Source organism: Hyaena hyaena, unplaced genomic scaffold (assembly GCF_003009895.1).
Source record: "Hyaena hyaena isolate Hyena2069 unplaced genomic scaffold, ASM300989v1 scaffold_370, whole genome shotgun sequence".
NCBI classification, from domain to species: domain Eukaryota; kingdom Metazoa; phylum Chordata; class Mammalia; order Carnivora; family Hyaenidae; genus Hyaena; species Hyaena hyaena.
The window spans coordinates 306991-325675 of NW_024081001.1; the positions used below are offsets into that span (position 1 = coordinate 306991).

Below are 18685 nucleotides of genomic sequence, written 5' to 3' on the forward strand. Positions count from 1 at the left end.
CTAATTTCAAGATTATTTACTTATTAGTTGCTAAATCGATCAGATCCTCACTTATTGACAGATATCAAAGTTGCAAAACCAACATACTTCACTTTTGGGGTCTTGGGTTCCGTTTTCACGTAAAAGTGCTAGTAAGAGAGAGAGATCAGTTTTGCTCCTTGAGACTGTTCTACACACTAAAAATTTAATTTTCTCTTGTAACTAAAGAGGATTCTTACGTCAAGCACTGATCCGGAGAGATCAGCTCGTTCAAGATTTGCACAGCAGAGATTAGCATGTGCAAGATTGCAGCGGCTTAAATTGGCCATTTTGAAGTTAATGTATCGAAGGTCCAAACGGGAAAGATCAGCACCACTGAAGTTTAAGCCCTAAAATTAAAAAACACAAACTGTCATGAAATTTAAACCACCTGTTTTATCATACTTAATTACTATAGCTAACCACCAAGTTTTTTAGAAGCAATTGGCAGTTCAGTCATTTTGAGGTTTCCTAGAACACATGATCAGATGGAACTCAGATGTAACATCAGTGTCCTTAATGGGTTCTTAGTACAAGAAACTCTAAATGTAACATTAGAATGCAGCCTGGCTATTCCTCATGAATGTGCAGAAAGTTCTAAGCAGTGATTTGTTTGCCGTGTATGTACTGGTAAGTATTATTTATATAGATGTTATAAGTATTCAATAATTCAAGGTAGTTTTATTTTTATTTTTTTTACTATTTATTTATTTTTGAGAGAGAGACAGAGACAGAGTTTGAGTGGGAGATGGGCAGAGAGAGAAGGAGACACAGAATCCGAAGCAGAGTCCAGACTCAGAGCTGTCAGCACAGACCTCGACACGGGACTTGAACTCATGATCTGCGAGATCATGACCTGAGCCAAAGTCAGACACTTAACTGACTGAGCCACCCAGGCAACCCCAAGGTAGTATTATTCTTATAAAGTGAGCAATGTGGTTTTAAAAATCTTTAATGCTATAATACATAAGAAGTATCTGTCACTGCCTGGCCGTACATAACTGTACAAAAAATTGACTCTATTTTAATAGCTGCCATTTCTATGCACTACTCAAACGCTGCTACGTGAGGCCTATTAGATAATAAAAAAGGCTATTACACCTCTTTTTTTGATGACCATTTTGGGATTAAATCAATGCTATAACCCATAATTAAATTCTATCTTGCACAAAAAAGGAACATAAAGCCAAACAAGCAAAAAAAATCCTAGAGGAATGTAAAACTTCACTTACAGCTTTGCTGACACAAATAACTCATGTAAAAGTCTGCTTTAATTACCTGGCAACGCAATTCTGATTTGGTTGGGGTGGCTAGAAGAAACCGGACAAACTCTTTTCTTGATATTGGTGAATGATCCTCTGGTGGTTGAGAATTCTTGAAAAAGACATTAAGAAATCAGTGGAGCACTTTGGGAGGCAGCTACAATAAATGTAGTACTGGCTACTGTAAAAAGCGCCTTACCTTTATCGCTACTTCCAGGTGCTGAATCAATGAGTCAATACCAAAAAATCTGGCTTCTTCCAACACACCTATCATAATAAAATCGTGTTGACTTTTGTGGAAAGCTACTCATTTTAATACTTATGGAGTTATTTGTTAAAACCTCACAATGCAAGGGAAATTCAATAAGTTAGCTATCAATCAACACAGAATAAAAGTAACTAACCTTTAGAACATGTACATAGGATATTTAAAAATATTTGTAAAATAAGGTTTTTCTAAATAGCTTACATTCAGCCAAAGGAAAACAGAAAACTGATGAAGTAGAATGAAAGCCTTCCAGATTTCAAAATTTTCTGAAAATCACTTTATTTTTTGGTTTTTCATTTTTTATTTATTTTTATTTTTTATTTTTTTAATGTTTGTTTATTTTTGAGACAGAGACAGAGAATGAGCAGGGGAGGGGCAGAGAGAGAGGGAGACACAGAATCCGAAGCAGGCTCCAGGCTTGGAGCTATCAGCAACAGAGCCCGATGCGGGGCTCAGGGCTCGGGGCTCGAACCTACGAACCGTGAGATCATGACCTGAGCTGAAGCTGGATGCTTAACTGACTGAGCCACCCAGGGGCCCCTGAAAATCACTTTAAATAGGCTACAAGAAAAACTACTATCACAAGTTCCTAAAATAACTGTTACAGATTTGATTGTGAACCTAATAACAAATGATTAGTTCACCTAGTTGAACATTTCATTGACTTCTTCAACGGAGCAGATCTGAATAGGTCTGTCACAAATATCTTTTACTTAATCAGAAAAATGTAGAAATGAATGAAATTAAATTAGCTTCAAAATAAAAGCCAAAAAAATGATTCAGAAGCCAGACACTCATCAATTTTTAAAAAAGATTTCTAGGGGCGCCTGGGTGGCTCAGTCGGTTAAGCGTCCGGCTTCGGCTCAGGTCATGATCTCACGGTTCGTGGGTTCGAGCCCCGCATCGGGCTCTGTGCTGACAGCTCAAAGCCTGGAGCCTGCTTCAGATTCTGTGTGTCTCCCTCTCTCTCTGACCCTCCCCTACTCACGCTGTCTCTCTCTCTCAAAAATAAACATTAAAAAAATTTAAAAAAAAAATAAATAAATAAAAAAATAAATAAAAAAGATTTCTAAATGACAGAAGAGACTGTATGTATCACTTACTTTCCTTAACTTGGTTTTAAAAAAAATCTGCACATTCTCTAGGTAATTTAGTATGTAGTCTATATTTTCTTACATCTGTTAAACATTTTCATCAGAGTATTTGGGAGTAAATTTGGAATCCATTTTCCTTCAAAGGAAGACCTCAGTCATTCAGTTAGCTGGGTCTACTTGTGAAAAAATTACAAAGAAAATAAGAGATATAATCTCTCCTTGAAATAGTTCTGAGCTAATAAGGCTAACTGTATGCAGATATGGAAAACCACAGCAGTTATCTGGGAAGATCAGGATCTCCTCAGAGAAGGCCCAGTTCCACATCTAATATTCCAGTTACAAAACAAAGGTCATCTGATGAACAGCACACTACTCAGGTAGCTGCTCTGGCACTTTCCAGTCCATCCCAGAGTGGCTTCCTCTCTGGATTCCTCATCAAGGGGCAGCCATATTTGGTATCTGTCCTTGGTAGAAACCCACCATAGAAAGGGTTCTTGTGGGCCTCGCTCTCGGTGTGCCTTATACCACCCACCTCCCCGCGCCAAGGGATACAGTTAAGGATTTTTCTCTACTTCTAGGTTCAGAAGATAACCTTAAAAACTTCCAGAAAAGCCTTATACGTACAAGAGGCATCTATGGGGGACAGTTGAGAAAAGGAAGGAATATTTAGCATATTTTCTATTAGCACCAGGAAGAAATCAGATTTGAATTCCAGCTCTGCCACTTACTGCCTTTTTGGTCTTAGAGAAGCTACTTATCCTTTCTCTTAACATTCCCATTCCCATTTGTGAAATGGGGGTATTACTACTTTACTCACAAAGCTGACAGACGTATTAAAAGAGACAGGCATATATATTATTTGGTATAATGCCTGGCACCTGGTAGGTTCTCAATAAATGATCACCACGATCATTATTACATTGTAAGTTTCTCGACATTTAAGACCATTCTCTTTTTGCTATATCAAACTGGTGTTCAGAAAATTTATGTTAACTTCAGGGAAATAAATACTGAAATGCTAGAAAAGTTCTCAAGTTAGAGAATCATTTAAGTGAGGCTGAGCTATGAGGCAGAGGAAGATGATTTAAATCAGAAAAAGAAGGCTTTGAAGATAAGTGCAAGCAGAAAAGACATGAATCATTGGAAAAAGTGAAGGTCATTAAAGGCAGAAAACAAAAGAAATATTGAAAGTAAGCAAAAAATATATTCACTGATGAAAGCACAAATTAGGAAGAGCAAGAAATAAGATCATTTAAGTAAACAAAGGGGAGATAAATAAGTCAGTATCGAAGATTATAAAGCATATAATTACTTGGGGGCACCTTGTAGCTGAGTTTGGATGGATTTTGTGCTACTTAGAAGTAATGCTCTATAAAATGAATCCAGTATAGAGCTCTGCTCGCTGAACAACTGCATAAATAAAAGCAATGGCCACGATACCTGAAAAAGGAGCAAGCATAGCTTGGCAATACTGAAGTCTGAGAATAGCATGGATGTGTATTTATGATGTTATTTCCTAGGCAGGGAGGATAGGAAATGCTATCAGTGATCCAAAGAAAAATTAAACTGGGAAGCATCAAAGAGACCACAGGACATCCTCACTGAGGTTTAAATGTCTCCAGGAGAAAAAAGTGGCCTCTAGAATGTAAGCAGCAGAGTAAAGTAGCTGCCGAAAAGCAAAGGATTATATAAAAGGGTACTGCTGCTGATTTTTCTTATGATAATTTCTGCAGGGTGACTAAGATAAAAAAAAAAAAAGGTTATACAAGGTTTCAAGCAACAGTTGGCAGAAGGTGAAACACAAAAAAGCAACAAGAATTTGTTATGAATAGATATGGAGCCAGATGAAGGGTCACGTAAGGTCATTTTTGGCAATGCGTAAAGTTTCAAGGCAGTATAAAATTTAATACAGCAACAATAAAATTTACTGAGTGTTATCTGTTGTACTACAGAGGTTGTAAACCAGCCCTTCCCCCTGCCACCAGCCCAGGCTGATTCTGATGTAGTATTTTCAAGATCAGAAGATTTCACATCAAATTTTAGATTTCCAGCTTTTCTTTAAAAATCAAGGCTCTGACACCCTAGGTCCACACACCCACATGGCAACAGTCTGTAGAAGCTGAGAATGCACACTCAAGGTCACCACACTGCCCACCACCCATCCATTCAGACCAAGTTTAGTCACTTGGAGGCCCATCAGCTTTGAATACGCATCTACTGCTTTATAGGAGCTTTGGTCGACATCATCTCCATGGTGTGAATATCTTGTGATGTAGTCAGAGACAAGTAGATCTTTAATACTCGGTTTTCAAAGGACACTCAGAGAAACTTTCCCCAAGTTAATCTTTTAACAAGTTGTAGAAGTGAGTTTCTAATCCAGACTTATGATTCTGGAGTAGAATTTCCCTTTGGAACGAATCTATGCCTCAATATAATGGGAAGATCCATAACTTGAAGTCAAGTCACTGTCCCGGTTCAATTAAAAACAACAAAATCTTTGAACATCTCTCGTGGTAAAATCTCAATCTATTTAGAATCTAAAATCAGAAATTTATGGGTGAGACATATACCCATATGCACAAAGACTATCTGTGCCTGTTTCTATATCTATATACGTTCATAAACATATAAAAAATCTAGTTTTAAAAGTGGAAAAGATACACTTCTACTTTATGAAAACAAACGATAGTACTAAGCAAGGGAAAACAAACTAAATATCCTACACTCACAAAAATGTGAGGAATCATATTAAAAACTCACCCAATAAATTAATGCCATCATTTACAATGAGCTGTCCATGACGCAAGTAGTTCAAAATGGGTTCAAAGTACTCGGGACTCCGGTCGATTAAGAAAGCTCCTCTATGATCTTGCTTATTTCCCCAGACGCCTGTGCCACCATTTCGGTGAAGAAAACCCCCCCAAAACAAAAAGCAAAGTGAGAAATTTACAAAGGAAAACTGTATAACATACCAGTAAGTTTTTACTCCTGTGATAATTACTTGATACCATTAAAAAGCACAGAAGGACAAGCGTTGAGTCAATACAGCTACAAACAGATCACAGGACATGTGGAAACAATGTGTTGTACTCACCTTTGTCCTTAAACATGTGGGCCAGCATACTGTCAGGTTCTTTATTCACTAACGTGCTCCTAAGAATTCAGGGAAAAAAATGGATTTCTCCATTTGTCTTTATAAACAAACATATTTAAGTCAAGAGTATATTCGATCCCAGCTGCTCTCTCAAAAAGACGCATGCTATAACCTGGTAGGGTGATGCTGGGGAACAGAAATGTGCTGTAAGTTGCCATTTACTAAAATCCCTTCTAATCTGGTACTTCCTTTGACTCAAATACTGTTTCAGTTTCCTTTAACTTAAACACTTCTCTATCCTCCTGGCAAGCTATTATATTGCCATATTCTTGACCGAAACTTACATTTTTCTTATCCCTTTAATATATGTAGTTGTAGTCGCTACAGATTTCAGTATTGTTAATTTTTACTTGGGTTGCATGTATATTACCTGACATCTAAAAAACGTGGTCTAAAACCCTAAAGTATTCGCTATCTAAAAAGCACGTTCATGCTCTTCATGCTTTCTTTGGAATGACTTGTGAATCATTTTTTCGGCTCTTTAAAAAACGTTCTTAAAAATGGTTAAAGATCACAGAGTACTTTAAGCAGCACCGAGCATCTTCTAAGGAAATCAGCAAAACTGAAGGAAAGAACCAACACTACATAGTGACCCCCCCAACAAACACACGGGCACACATTCATGTGCACCTACCGGGTAGTTGTAAAGTAACGCCCTCCAACATTTAATGTCAGCCAGTCTGTGTGAGATCCTGACAACCCTTCAGGAGGTTTAGAATCTGTCTGAGGATCTAGAAATCCCAATAAAGAAAGTTAAGACTGGGGAACTGGGGAAGATGGCAAGAGCGTAATTTTTTTACACTAAAAACACACACAAAAGCATACCAGAGCTTCCAGAGGCCCACAGAGAGTGTTTAGGACAAAACTAGGTGATAAGGTACTCCCACCAACACTGGCAGGTAGAAGAGTGATGTGGTATTGGCGTCTTTGAAGGAAGAAGCTAAGACACAATAGGGTATGTAAGGAACCTAAGAATTCCAAAGTAATCCATACGCCCTTCAAAGCTCAGTAAGTCTGAGCAGCATACTGAAAGTGGAAGGGTTATCTGGATGTGGAAATGGATGCAAGTTATTTGCAGTAAGAGCTGAGCAGGCTGGAAACGAACTCTCAAAACCCACCAACCCAAAATCCCTTCTAGGGCAGAGCCCCAAATACCAAGGATAAGATGTTGGAAAAAGAATCCAGTTGAACAGAAAGACAACAGCGACCAAAGAAAAAGGAGTCCAGATAAAAGGCAAAAAGATCTAACAGAACCAGAATATATCAGACAGTGACTTCCACAAAAACAACAGAAAATGTGGGGCACCCGGGTGGCTTAGTCAGTTAAGAGTCCGACTTTCGCTTAAGTCATGATCTCCCAGTTCGTGGGTTTGAGCCCCGTGTCGGGCTCTGTGCTGACTGCCAGCTCAGAGCCTGGAACCTGTTTCAGAGTCTGTGACTCCCTCTCTCTCTGACCCTCCCCTGCTCACGCTGTCTCTCTCTCTCTCTCTCCTAGAAATAAATAAAACATTAAAAAAAAAAATAGAAAATGGAACTCTAAAGTCATGAAATTAGAAAGCCTTTCCTGAGCCAGCCCACCTTTCTCAAGTTAAGGAAACGAATTTCATGTTAAACGAGCAATATCCCATACAAAACAAGAAAATCCCATACAAAAATTTTAAAAGAATTACATCTCTATACAAAGAAAATGTGCCAGAAAGAAATGCCCACAAAATAGATAAAAACTATAATATAATATTCCAAACACACTAAAGAAGTAAGTAATACAAAGTATGAAAGAACAATATAACCCAAAATTATAAAACTCAGAAATGAGGTGAGAGAACTCAGGACAGAATTGGAACTATAATGAAAAACCAATTCAGGGGCACCAACTCTTGATTTTGGTTCAAATCATGATCTCGCAGTCATGAGATCGAGCCCCATGTCACACTCCACTCTGGGCGTACAGCCTACTTAAGATTCTCTCTCCCTCTCCTTCTGTCCCTCCCCTGCTTGTGTGTGTGCGTGCTCTCTTTCTCTCTCTAAACAAACAAACAAAAAACAATTCAGAAATGAACATTAAACTAGAAGAAACACAGGAGAGGATAAACAAATAATACCTTAAGAGAAATAAAAGCTGAAAAAGAGGAAAGCTTTAAAAGTCAATAAGAAATGAAGAAAGAGGTGAAAAGGATTCAAGAAAAGATTCCTAGTACAGAAGACAGGCATAGAAGATCCAACATGCAAATAATAGGAGTCCTAAAATAAGAAAATCAAAGCAAAGGGACAAAATAAATGCATAATTTAAAGTTCAAGAAAACTTTTTTGAATTTAAAAGAACATTTGAAAGTACCTATTGACAGGATCCACCACATGCCACACAGAATCAACCCAGAACACCCAGAAAAAGTTTACTAAAATTATTGTTTTTAAAAGAATGAATAATCCTTTGAGTGACCTAGGAACAATAATCATTATGAAAGATCAGATTTTTTGGACACCAACATCTCATGTCAGAATAAGACAGAGTAACATAGTTTGGATATTTTTAAAGCAAGACAATGTGAACCAAGGATTTTTTAAGCACCTTAACTGAGGAATAACTGATATACAATAAAATATACACCATTAAAGTTGGCAATTTGTTCAGTTTTGACATATCATTTTATATCCAACCAAACTGATTTTCAAGTATAGAAGCCACAAATTGTTATTAACTTGTGAGATGTCAGAGAATATTGTTCGTCTTAGAAGTTCTCTGCAAGGAATCTACTAGAGAACAAGTTTCAGACGACCACTGGAGGCATTAACATAAAGATTGGAGGTAAGCATCAAATACACTGAGGAGGAAAGCTAAGTGACAGTTTTCAGAGAGAGAGAGAGTATAGTATATAATGGCTATGTAATCTGATAATGTAGAAACAATACAATTATTTTTTAAGTAAAGGAAGAAAGGAATGAGCATATGCAAAAAATATCTAACTGTCTTTAGTAACCATATTGGTACTGAAAGTATTGGAACTGTTACTGATACTTTTGTGTGTGTTTTCTGTGGAATATAGTAAATGAATGCTTATGTGACATAATTCTATCATTCTCTATGTCCCTGAAAACCAACGAAGAAAGGAGACACAGGTGTAAGAAAAAGTTAAATAAAAATCTTAAAATCCTGATTACAAACCAAATGAACTCATGAGATACTTTATATTTCTCCTTTTTATATAGGATAGAAAACTTTAGATCATATAACATATATTACATATACATTTCATCTCTAGCTAGCTATGTATTTCTAACTCCGTCCACCAAAAAGCCTAGTAAAAATGATGAACCCAGTAGGAGTGAGCCTGTCTGGTACCCAGACTGGGTTTTGAAATGACATTTCCTACTAAAAGAAATCCAGGCTTCTTGGAAAAATATTGATCTGGGTCTGCAACAGAAGTAAAAGCTGTACACCTTGTTGTTCCAGATAATAAGGAAGTTATAATAGACCAGTGGAGCTATATTAAGAGGCTGATGAGATTTCCATCAGCCACATGTAAAATGATCTAGGCAGCAATAAATACAGAGCATGAAAACATACCAAATATTCTTAAATCCAAGAGTTCAAAACAGTAAAACAAAAACACAAATTAATTACTTTTTGTTTTGTTTGTATGTGTGCAATGAACTGACCACTGCCTGCTACCCACTCTGTTAAGTTAATGAATCAGAGGGGTAGAAAAATTTGTGCTCATCATTTTATAGCAGAGACATAGAAGCATGTACTTACTTTGAAGTTGACAACTGCTCGTGTGAGGACCCTGAGAACTACCACTATCCACTCACCAAATACAATCCACCGTGATGGCTTGAACAAATTATTAAATATTCAGGATCAGACCGTATGGAACTAAATATACCAAATACTCAAAGACCAGTTATGTTATCTAAGCCTTAGGCTCTTTCTTTTGAGACCCACAACTTTCTTCTAAATATGTGTCCATGTGTGTCTGATTGATACCAAGTCATTTTGGACTGACTGGATTTGATCACTGTGAATGATAATCAAACACTAACTTATACAAGTAGTATATACTTAAAAATCTGTAACATAACCCAGAACTTTTGACAACTATTATCAAGGGGAACATTTCAAAATAAAACTTGTAGTTTCTAAAATGGAAACTACCTTATCAAGTCATATTTGATGAATCTGTGCACTTCCAGAACATTTGAAAGGCATCTAAGAGATGAGGTATCCATGCTAAAAGATGACAATATAATCCAAATTAAAAATTAAGTTCAGCACACACATCCAATTTAGAATCAAAAACGGTATGGAGATCTGAACACTGCCACAAGATCCTTTTTAATATTAAGCTTAGGGTGTGCATGTGACATATTTGCCATTTCATCGTTTTCATTTTGGCAGACAAAACTGGATTTTGGGGAAGTCACTTACCAATAAATGGTTCTCCTTCACACACAAACAAAACATCATCATCCCTGTGGAAATCAAAATTTAAAAACCACCATCAAATTCCAGAAATCACATTAATTATCAAATGATTAGAGGAACTATACCTTAGAATTACGTAGAAGGCAGGTTTTGCTATCAATCTATACTGCAAAGAAGTTGAATAAGTTTCCAGTGCTTTGCTTAACTTCTTAACTGGCTTTTGATGTAAATTCAAATAAGATTCCATACATGGAAGAACTTTTAAAATGAAAAAAATTGGGGTGCCTGGGTGGCTCAGTCAGTTGAACATCTGACTCTTGATTTCAGTTCAGGTCATGATACCATGGTCATGGGATCAAGCTGAGTGTGGAGCCTACTTAAAATTTTCTCTCCCCCCCCTCCCCTCCCCCACATTTGTGCACATGTTCTCTCTCTTTCAAGAATAAAATAAAATGCAAAAAAACCCCAAAACCCATTTTGCAACTTTTGTGAATTCAGCTTTCTTGTCTGATACAATTAAAGCCACAGGCCAACTCTTCTTGCTTTACTTTAATTCTATAACCCTAAAAAAATTATTGGAGTTTTCTTCTAAATCATTGGCTACTTTGTGCTTCCAAAATGAAAATACATTTTCACTTTACATTTAGGAAGAATATAATTGCAAGTATAATTCTGCTATAAAAACTCACCCACCAGCCCCCGGAATGTAAGACGAGTACACATAATCCAAAATTCTAGATTTTCAGTGTATATTCTGCTCCCCTGCCTCAACATAGATCAGCATTAATGTAAATAAATGATCAGAGATTGCACTATGAGCCACAAATTCTTAATCAGATAGATATTTTAGAAGGCTTCAGTCCTGGCCTTACATGTTGTTTAAATTTTTATTTCCTACAAGACATCATAGGGATATATTGAATGTTTCTTAGAAACAGAGTCTGTGTTAAGGAGAAATTGAGGGTAATGCAAATCATTCAACAACGAGACGCAATGATCCACTGAAACTAAAAGAAGTTGAAAGATGCTAAAGAACTAAGAAATTCTCATTGACTTGGATTTTAAAGCCAATTCAGCCTATAATCTTTTCTGCTCTACCACCGTGGCAGTTAGGCCTTAAGACCAATATGAGGGGCGCCTGGGTGGCTTAGTCGGTTAAGCGTCCAACTTTCACTTAGGTCATGATCTCGCGGTTTGTGGGTTCGAGCCCCGCGTCGGGCTCTGTGCTGACTGCCAGCTCAGAGCCTGGAGCCTGTTTCAGTCTGTGACTCCCTCTCTCTCTGACCCTCCCCCGCTCACGCTGTCTCTCTCTCTCTCCTAGAAATAAATAAAAAATTAAAAAAAAAAAAAAAAAAGACCAATATGAAAATTTGTTTTCTTCTCATTAACAAAAATCAACTATTGAACTGTATGGTCTGGGTAAGACACTGAAGTTCTCAGATGTTTAGTTTCCTCATTTATAAAACGAAGAGATTAGAAGTGCCTACCTTCAAAGGCGGTGTATTATACTGAAATGTCATGCTGCCCTGAGTTTAAATGAAAACTAAACTTTGTATACTATTATAATTTAGCACATCATTATCTTACCGTCACTTTAAAAAACCCCATGTTTTTTCTTTGCCAGTTAAATAAGGTGATTTGGGAAGAGTCAATACAATGTAAGTAGCATTGAGTCAGTACTTAGTGTTCCGTTCTTATCTTCCTTCTTAAGCCTCTTCTTGCTCCAAACTTCTATAATCCCATGAGAATGGAATGAGGTGACCTAACATTTGTTTTTAAAGAGATAAAATCTGCCTAGGATATTTAAAAAACAAGAACAAAACCCAACAAACACAAAACCACTATTGTGGTGGATCACTGTTGAGTTAACTCTACTTAAAGCTCTATCTTATCTAGCAGGTTTTTACCAAAGTAGGATCTTTATTTATTTATTTTGAGACAGAGGGAGAGACAGAATCCCAAGCAGGGTGCTGTCAGCTCAGAGACCAACTCAGGGCTCAATCCCATGAACCGTGAGATCATGACCTGAGCCAAAAGCAGAGTCTGTCACTTAACCAATCGAGCCACCCTGGTGCTCCCAAAGTAGCTCCTTATAAAGTTTCTAAAGTTCAAAATATTCTTAGGAAATGAATGGAACAATAAGCAGTAGCATTAAAATTAAGGAGATCAGTCAGATTTCTAACATTAAAAAATGCATGTCTTTAGAGACTGAGGTTCCAGAAGTTCTAGGCATCTGAATTTTGAAACATGCCAAGTAGATATTAGCCAAACCCAAATGATAAGCTAGTGGGAAAAGAGGCAGAAAAGATGTGGTGAAAAAACCACACTTTCCCACACTTGAGAAAAAAACTTGGCAAAGTGGCCATTTTCCAAATGATTTTTGGTGAACTGGATTTGTGTAAATCAGTCATTTAGCAAACTGGCCTGCTTCTCTGTAAGGACTAGTTTTATAACAAGTAGAGAAGAATCAACCTTTTAAGTTTATCTTACAAAAACAGGTGTTCAGAGGCGATCAAGCCATGAGTTAATGTACGCACATCAATCGTGTAATACAAAAAATTCTGACCCCCCCGAATTGTATGTCTTATCAGATCCATCTCTAATAACATGAAGAAAAAAATTCCTTATAGCCATATATGATCTTTGCAGAAAGACTATCAGGATATTGGAATAGAGGGCTTTGTATCTTTTGGGTAAGTCCAAATTACTTAAATTCCAAAGAGGAAATTTTAGGCAATCATTTGCCAAAATCCTGTATTTTTAAGGGGACCTGCAGAGCACCACCATGCTGAGGGAACACTGTAGAGAGCTTATAAAAAGGTGAAGGTTACCTGATCAAAGCAATATCATCGATCAATCCACCTTTTCCATTATATACACTGGTAGCTTTTATGCCGAGTTTACTGCTGGCCACAGAAAGCAAATCGGATAATGTTCCATATACAGCAACCACCTGTGAACACACATTAATTTGGACAACTCGCATGATGAATTTCATTACTTACAAATTATAAACTACCATACTATAAATGGGACTAAAAATCAAACTTCAAATGAGAGGAGATTTTGAGCAATTATTAACTTCGAGTATTGTGGAAATCCAAAACTAGAATGTTAGAAACCATGTCTGCCTGAAAACAATCTACAGCCTTTTCTGTGTTAAATAGGGCTCCAGTTCCAAAGACAGACCCACACCTGCATGTCGACTCTGTCCACTCTGAAGTCAACTGTCTAGCTGTCGACTTGAGACAAATTAACTTCTGTCAACTTCTCTTTATGCTTCTGTTGCTTTGACCAGAAATAAATAAAAGTCTCACCTACATCAGGTCACGAGGATGAAATGAGTTAATGTGTAGGACGTGATTAGCAAAGTGCCTGAGACCTATGAAGTCTTTATAATGTTGTTTTCACGTTACGAGGAATGTTTATTTTAAAAATAGAAATGATTTACTGTTTATAACATTTACTACATCAATCGCCACGTGAAAGGCAACAACTTCCCACTTCGTTTACTTCAGTCTTCAATAACTACTTGTATTATAAAAGCCAGATTTTAGCTAACACTCTAAATACAGCAAACGGCGGGGTTACAGTGAATTGATCTCTCCAGCTTTACATCAGGCACAATCTGATATATGTATAAGCAATGCAAATGCTTAGATGGGGGGCTGAGAATCTCTACATGTAGTAATTTTTTTCTCCAGTATAATTTTAACTATGGGTTCCCAGTGGCTGAGTTGTATAGTTGTACCATTATCAGTTAGGATCTCTGAAGCTTATGAATAAAATGTAGGCGAGGGGCTGAACGCGAAGAATGAACAGCCAATCAACTTCCCACAGGGTATTGGAGAAAGCTGCCATATGAAATAAGAAACAAAGGTGATCCTTTGTTTACCAGTGACTGGAGTTCAATAGACATTGAATTTTTAGTTAAAGAAAGAAAATGAATAGCAGGGCATGAAGGAACTGTTTGCTAATATAGGCATGTGCAATCTTTCATGGTAGAGTACTCAGATTCCAACTGTTTTGTCTTGGATCATAAGGATACAAGGAGAGAGAAGTATTGTTAGCTGGGGAATTCTAGGGAAGGGTGGATTAAAAGATATACACAACCCAAGTGTCCTAAACAGATGAATGGATAAACAAAATGTGGTCTATAGATACAATGGAATATTACTCAGCTATTAAAAGGAATGACATTCTGATACATGCTACAGCATAGATGAATCTTGAAACCACATGCTAAGTAAAATAAGCCAGACACATTAAAGGGCAAATACTATGTGATCCCAATTATGACATACTTGTAGGCAAATTCAGAGACGCAGGCAGTACAATAAAGATTACAGCAGGGAGGGTGGTTTGGAAAGTTATTGTTTAATGGGTACTTTCTTTTTTAAGTTTACTTATTTTGAGAGACAGAGAGGGAGGGAGGGAGAAGGGGGGGAAGGACAAAACCCGATGTGGGGCTTGAACTCAAAAACTGTGAGATTATGAGCTGAGCCAAAGTCTGATGCTTAACCAACTGAGCCACCCAGGCACTCCAGTGAGTAGTTATGATTTGGTTTGATAAAGTTTCAGAAGTAGTGGTGGGGTTATGCTGTGAATGTACTTAATGCCAATGAACTGTATGCTTAAAAATGGCTAAAATGGTAACTTCTGGCATGTATGTCTTGCCATGATAAAATAAAATAATGCAAAGCACTTGATGCAGTGTCCTGACACAGCAGACATGCCATAAATAATTGAAATCTGAATAAAATGTCTCCTATATTTCCTATCATTTTTCACCTCTGTAGGAGCCTGGAATTCTGTTACTGCAGATACATGTTCCTGGAAGAAAAGGGAGAAAGAATACATAACACATTGTGCTAAGGGGGAGAGTGTGGAGAGAAAACAAAAGAATCAAAAACATGAAAACAAAAGAATCAAAAACGTAAAAACACAACTGCCCAAAGCAAATGCAAATCAACTTTTACAGTCTGGAAGCATTTTTCATTTCTCTCACTCAACGGCCATATCATAAAATGGATGACAATTTGATGTATCTATGTTATGTTCCTGCATTTAAATATTAGAACATAAGATCCTTCTAGATAATTTTTTAAGATTTATTTTGAGAGAGAGTGAGTGCACGCAAGGAGGGTGGGGAGGGACTGAAAGAGAGAGAGGGAGAGAAAGTCCCAAGCAGGCACCATGCCCAGCCCAGCATGGAGCCTGATATGGGGCTCTATCCCATGATCTGAGTGGAAATCAAGAGTCAGAAGCTCACCTGACAGAGCCACCCAGGCATCCCTAAAGCATAACATTTAAATGACTTATTTTTCAAAACATGAAATTATTTTCTACCTCCATATGATTGACTTGATTCTTTCTGTATGTCACTTGTTTCTTAATAAAAATAAAGGCCACTCGCCATGTTCTAAAGCCACGCTGTGCAATTCGGAAGCCACTAAGAGAGGCCACTTAGATTTTAATTTATTAAAATTAATAAAAGATTAAAACTGAGTTCATCAGTTACACTAGCTGTATTTCACCTGCTTAGTAGCCACACTTACTAGTGGTTATTATACTAAACACTGCAGATGCAAAATATTTCTACCATCCTGGAAAGTTCTACTGGACAGTACTGTTCCAAAGAGCAGAACAAAAAGAAGAACAAAGAAACACCTATGTTAATTGTTAGTCTTGACTAAGACCCAGCAGGTTGCAGTAACAAAGGGATAATGTCCTACTCAAAACCTGCTTGCAGATCTAGATGGGGGGGTTGAGTAGTTGCTATCTTCTTTCTTCCCCACTGATGTCAAATTTACTTATAAGACCAAAACAAAACCAAAAGCTCACACATACAATCTGGCAATTCTAGGGCCAACCACAGCATAGCAGACATGCCTTTATAAGTTGCAAAACCACTAAGGAGCGCATTCTAAGTAAACACTGAGATAAACTTCATTTTATTCTTACTTCAGTCAGGCTTAGTAACACACTATCAAATGCATTTTCCAGTCTAACTTTCTATCGAGGCTGTACAGGTTTAAGGAGAAAGTTTTAATCTGTAAAAGTTGCTTCTCATTCTGTGAACACGGGTGACCTGAGGTGCCCTGGCAATACTGAGGGATGAGCAGCTCTGAGTACATCCCTGAGTACTTCTTTGGTCCCTGGCACCCAGAAAACCACCACAGCTGACTTAAAAAGAGGGCTCTGCTTAATTAAACGTTCCCTTACCTGGCTTATAAGCCTTTGACAAGCATGTCCTGAATGTGAGGTGAAGTTTTCATTGCTTTCAGAGTGTGGAACTACGACACGTCTTTTTTGTATGAGTCAGTTAAATTTATTTAAGTTTTTTTCCACTGACGTTCTTAAGTTGAAAAACAAAGTACACAGTTAAACTGCAATTCTAAAGTGATATTCATAAAGCTACCGAACAGCATCATGGTTGACTTATTTTCTTATGAGTTTTTGTTTCCCAGATTTGTTACAATGAAGCGGTATGATTTATGCAATAAGTGGAAAAAGTTGTAAGATCTCCATTGCTCTACATTCTTATTTTACAAATCAAAATTAGTCTGGCAGTTGACACTTTACATGAAATAACTAAAGGGCCATGAATTAGAGAAAATAGTAGTGAAATTATTGCAAAAAATCTTACAGTTCTGTAAATCTGAAAATTGCCATTAGGTTGGGCCAACATACTTGCTTTTCATTTGAAGGGCATTTTTGGCATTTGTTTTTAACTAGATCACTTTACCTTTACTCTCTGGAGCATACTGACAAAAATTATATTGCAAACATAATATTCAACATCTGTTTTTCATATAAACCAACCAGAATATCAGATTTAAAAATAGATGTATACCAACATAAAAATGTGATGCGTTCGGAAACTATTTTAAGTTGGTAAGAAAGTTTCTAATAGACTGGCACACGTACCTTTCTTTATCTAGCAACTTGGTTGGGAAAAAGCAGCAGTGGACATCTTGTACATCACGGATATGAACTCTGATGGTTTTAGGCTGAGTTTATTTTTGTCTTCAGAGGGGCCGAAAGGTTATAAAATGACTGTGCTAAGAATGGCTGTTTACTCTATGTGTGGTATGCTCCCAAGCGTGGTCCTAAAGGGCCCACATCACTGTGATTATCCACTTTAGGAAACTAGGCACTAAGAATGGAAACATTCTATGAAGTAAACTGAGAAGCACCTGGAGTCAAGTTTATGACCACTGTATTGTACTGCTCTTGAACTTAATCGTTTCTAAATTTCAGACATCAAGTGAAAGCCATCTACCAACTGGGAAAATAAATGTCATACTCTACCTAGGAGGACATAAAAATTTTGGGAGTTTTAATTTGCCTTTAAACACCATTTACAAATTGCAACCTATGTTACTCCGATTTAAAAGTTAAAACCTGCACTTGTACTTAAAGCATTTTTTCTCACGTGCCCATACTATTACCTAATACACTATCGATAAATATTTAGTGAATTTATGCAGGTCCATTTACCCAACCAAACTACCAATCACAATTACTAAACACGGAACTCAATTTACTCTACTTACGTTTTTAGTTTAATACATTTAAAAATTTTTTCTTTTTTAAAAAATTTTTATTTAAATCCCAGTTAACATACGGTTTAAGATTAGATTCAGGTGTACAATGTAGTGATTCAGCACTTTCATATAACACCTGGTGCTCATCACAAGCACACCCCTCACTCCCCATCACCTGTTTAACCTATTCAGCCCACACACATCCCTTCTGGTGACCATCACTTCTCCAGCGTTGACAGTCCGTTTTTTGGTTTGCCTCTTTTTCCCTACCCGTATTCATCTGTTTCTTAAATTCCACACAGTTTTGAATTATTTTGTTGCTAAAAAAGATGACACAGCTAACTCTAGGTCAAGAAGGCAAATACTGAAATATTAAAAATTAAAGTCTGACAATACCAAGTGTTAAAGAGGATGAGGAGGGAGGTTTTTGCAATGCTGTTGAGATATAAATTACTGTAATGACTCTGAAAAACAATTTGGCCTTTTGAAAAATTAAGCATTCACATACCCTAGCCCCCAATACAGTTGACTCTTGAACAAAGCAGGGTTTTGGGGTGCCACCTCCCTCTCCCCTGCGTAGTCTAAAGTCCACGTACAGCTTCTGACTCTCCAAACAATTCACTAATAGCCTACTGATGACCGGAAGCCTTACCAATAACATAAAGTCAATCACTACGTATTTTATATGTTATGTTATATACTCTTTTGATACAAGGAAGTGTGGTAGAGAAAAGAAAATGTTAAAAAAATCATAAGGAAGGGACACCTGGGTGGCTCAGTCAGTTAAGTGTCCGACTTGATTTCAGCTCAGGTTATGGGGATTTCATGGTTGTGAGATGGAGCCTCCAAATCTGCCTTCACACTGGGTGTGGAGCCTACTTAAGATTCTCTTTCCCTCCCTCTCTCCCTCTCCCCT

At 37.2% G+C, this 18685-nt stretch overlaps 1 protein-coding gene across 3 annotated transcripts in view; it reads right to left on the reverse strand.

Moving 5' to 3' along the window:
* KCTD9 (potassium channel tetramerization domain containing 9) overlaps positions 1–18685 on the reverse strand; it is a 40800-nt gene that overhangs the window by 16220 nt on the left and 5895 nt on the right. For 2 of the 3 annotated variants that reach the window (XM_039250421.1, XM_039250422.1), the window contains 8 exons: positions 13051–13172; positions 10223–10266; positions 6431–6527; positions 5737–5795; positions 5403–5531; positions 1480–1547; positions 1297–1392; positions 219–368 (listed from right to left, as the gene is read on the reverse strand). In XM_039250421.1, coding sequence (XP_039106352.1) covers positions 219–368; positions 1297–1392; positions 1480–1547; positions 5403–5531; positions 5737–5795; positions 6431–6527; positions 10223–10266; positions 13051–13172 — 765 coding nt within the window. Of the gene's footprint in view, positions 1–218; positions 369–1296; positions 1393–1479; positions 1548–5402; positions 5532–5736; positions 5796–6430; positions 6528–10222; positions 10267–13050; positions 13173–15010; positions 15053–18685 lie in introns of all 3 variants that reach the window. The other variant, XM_039250420.1, reaches the window with a different exon arrangement.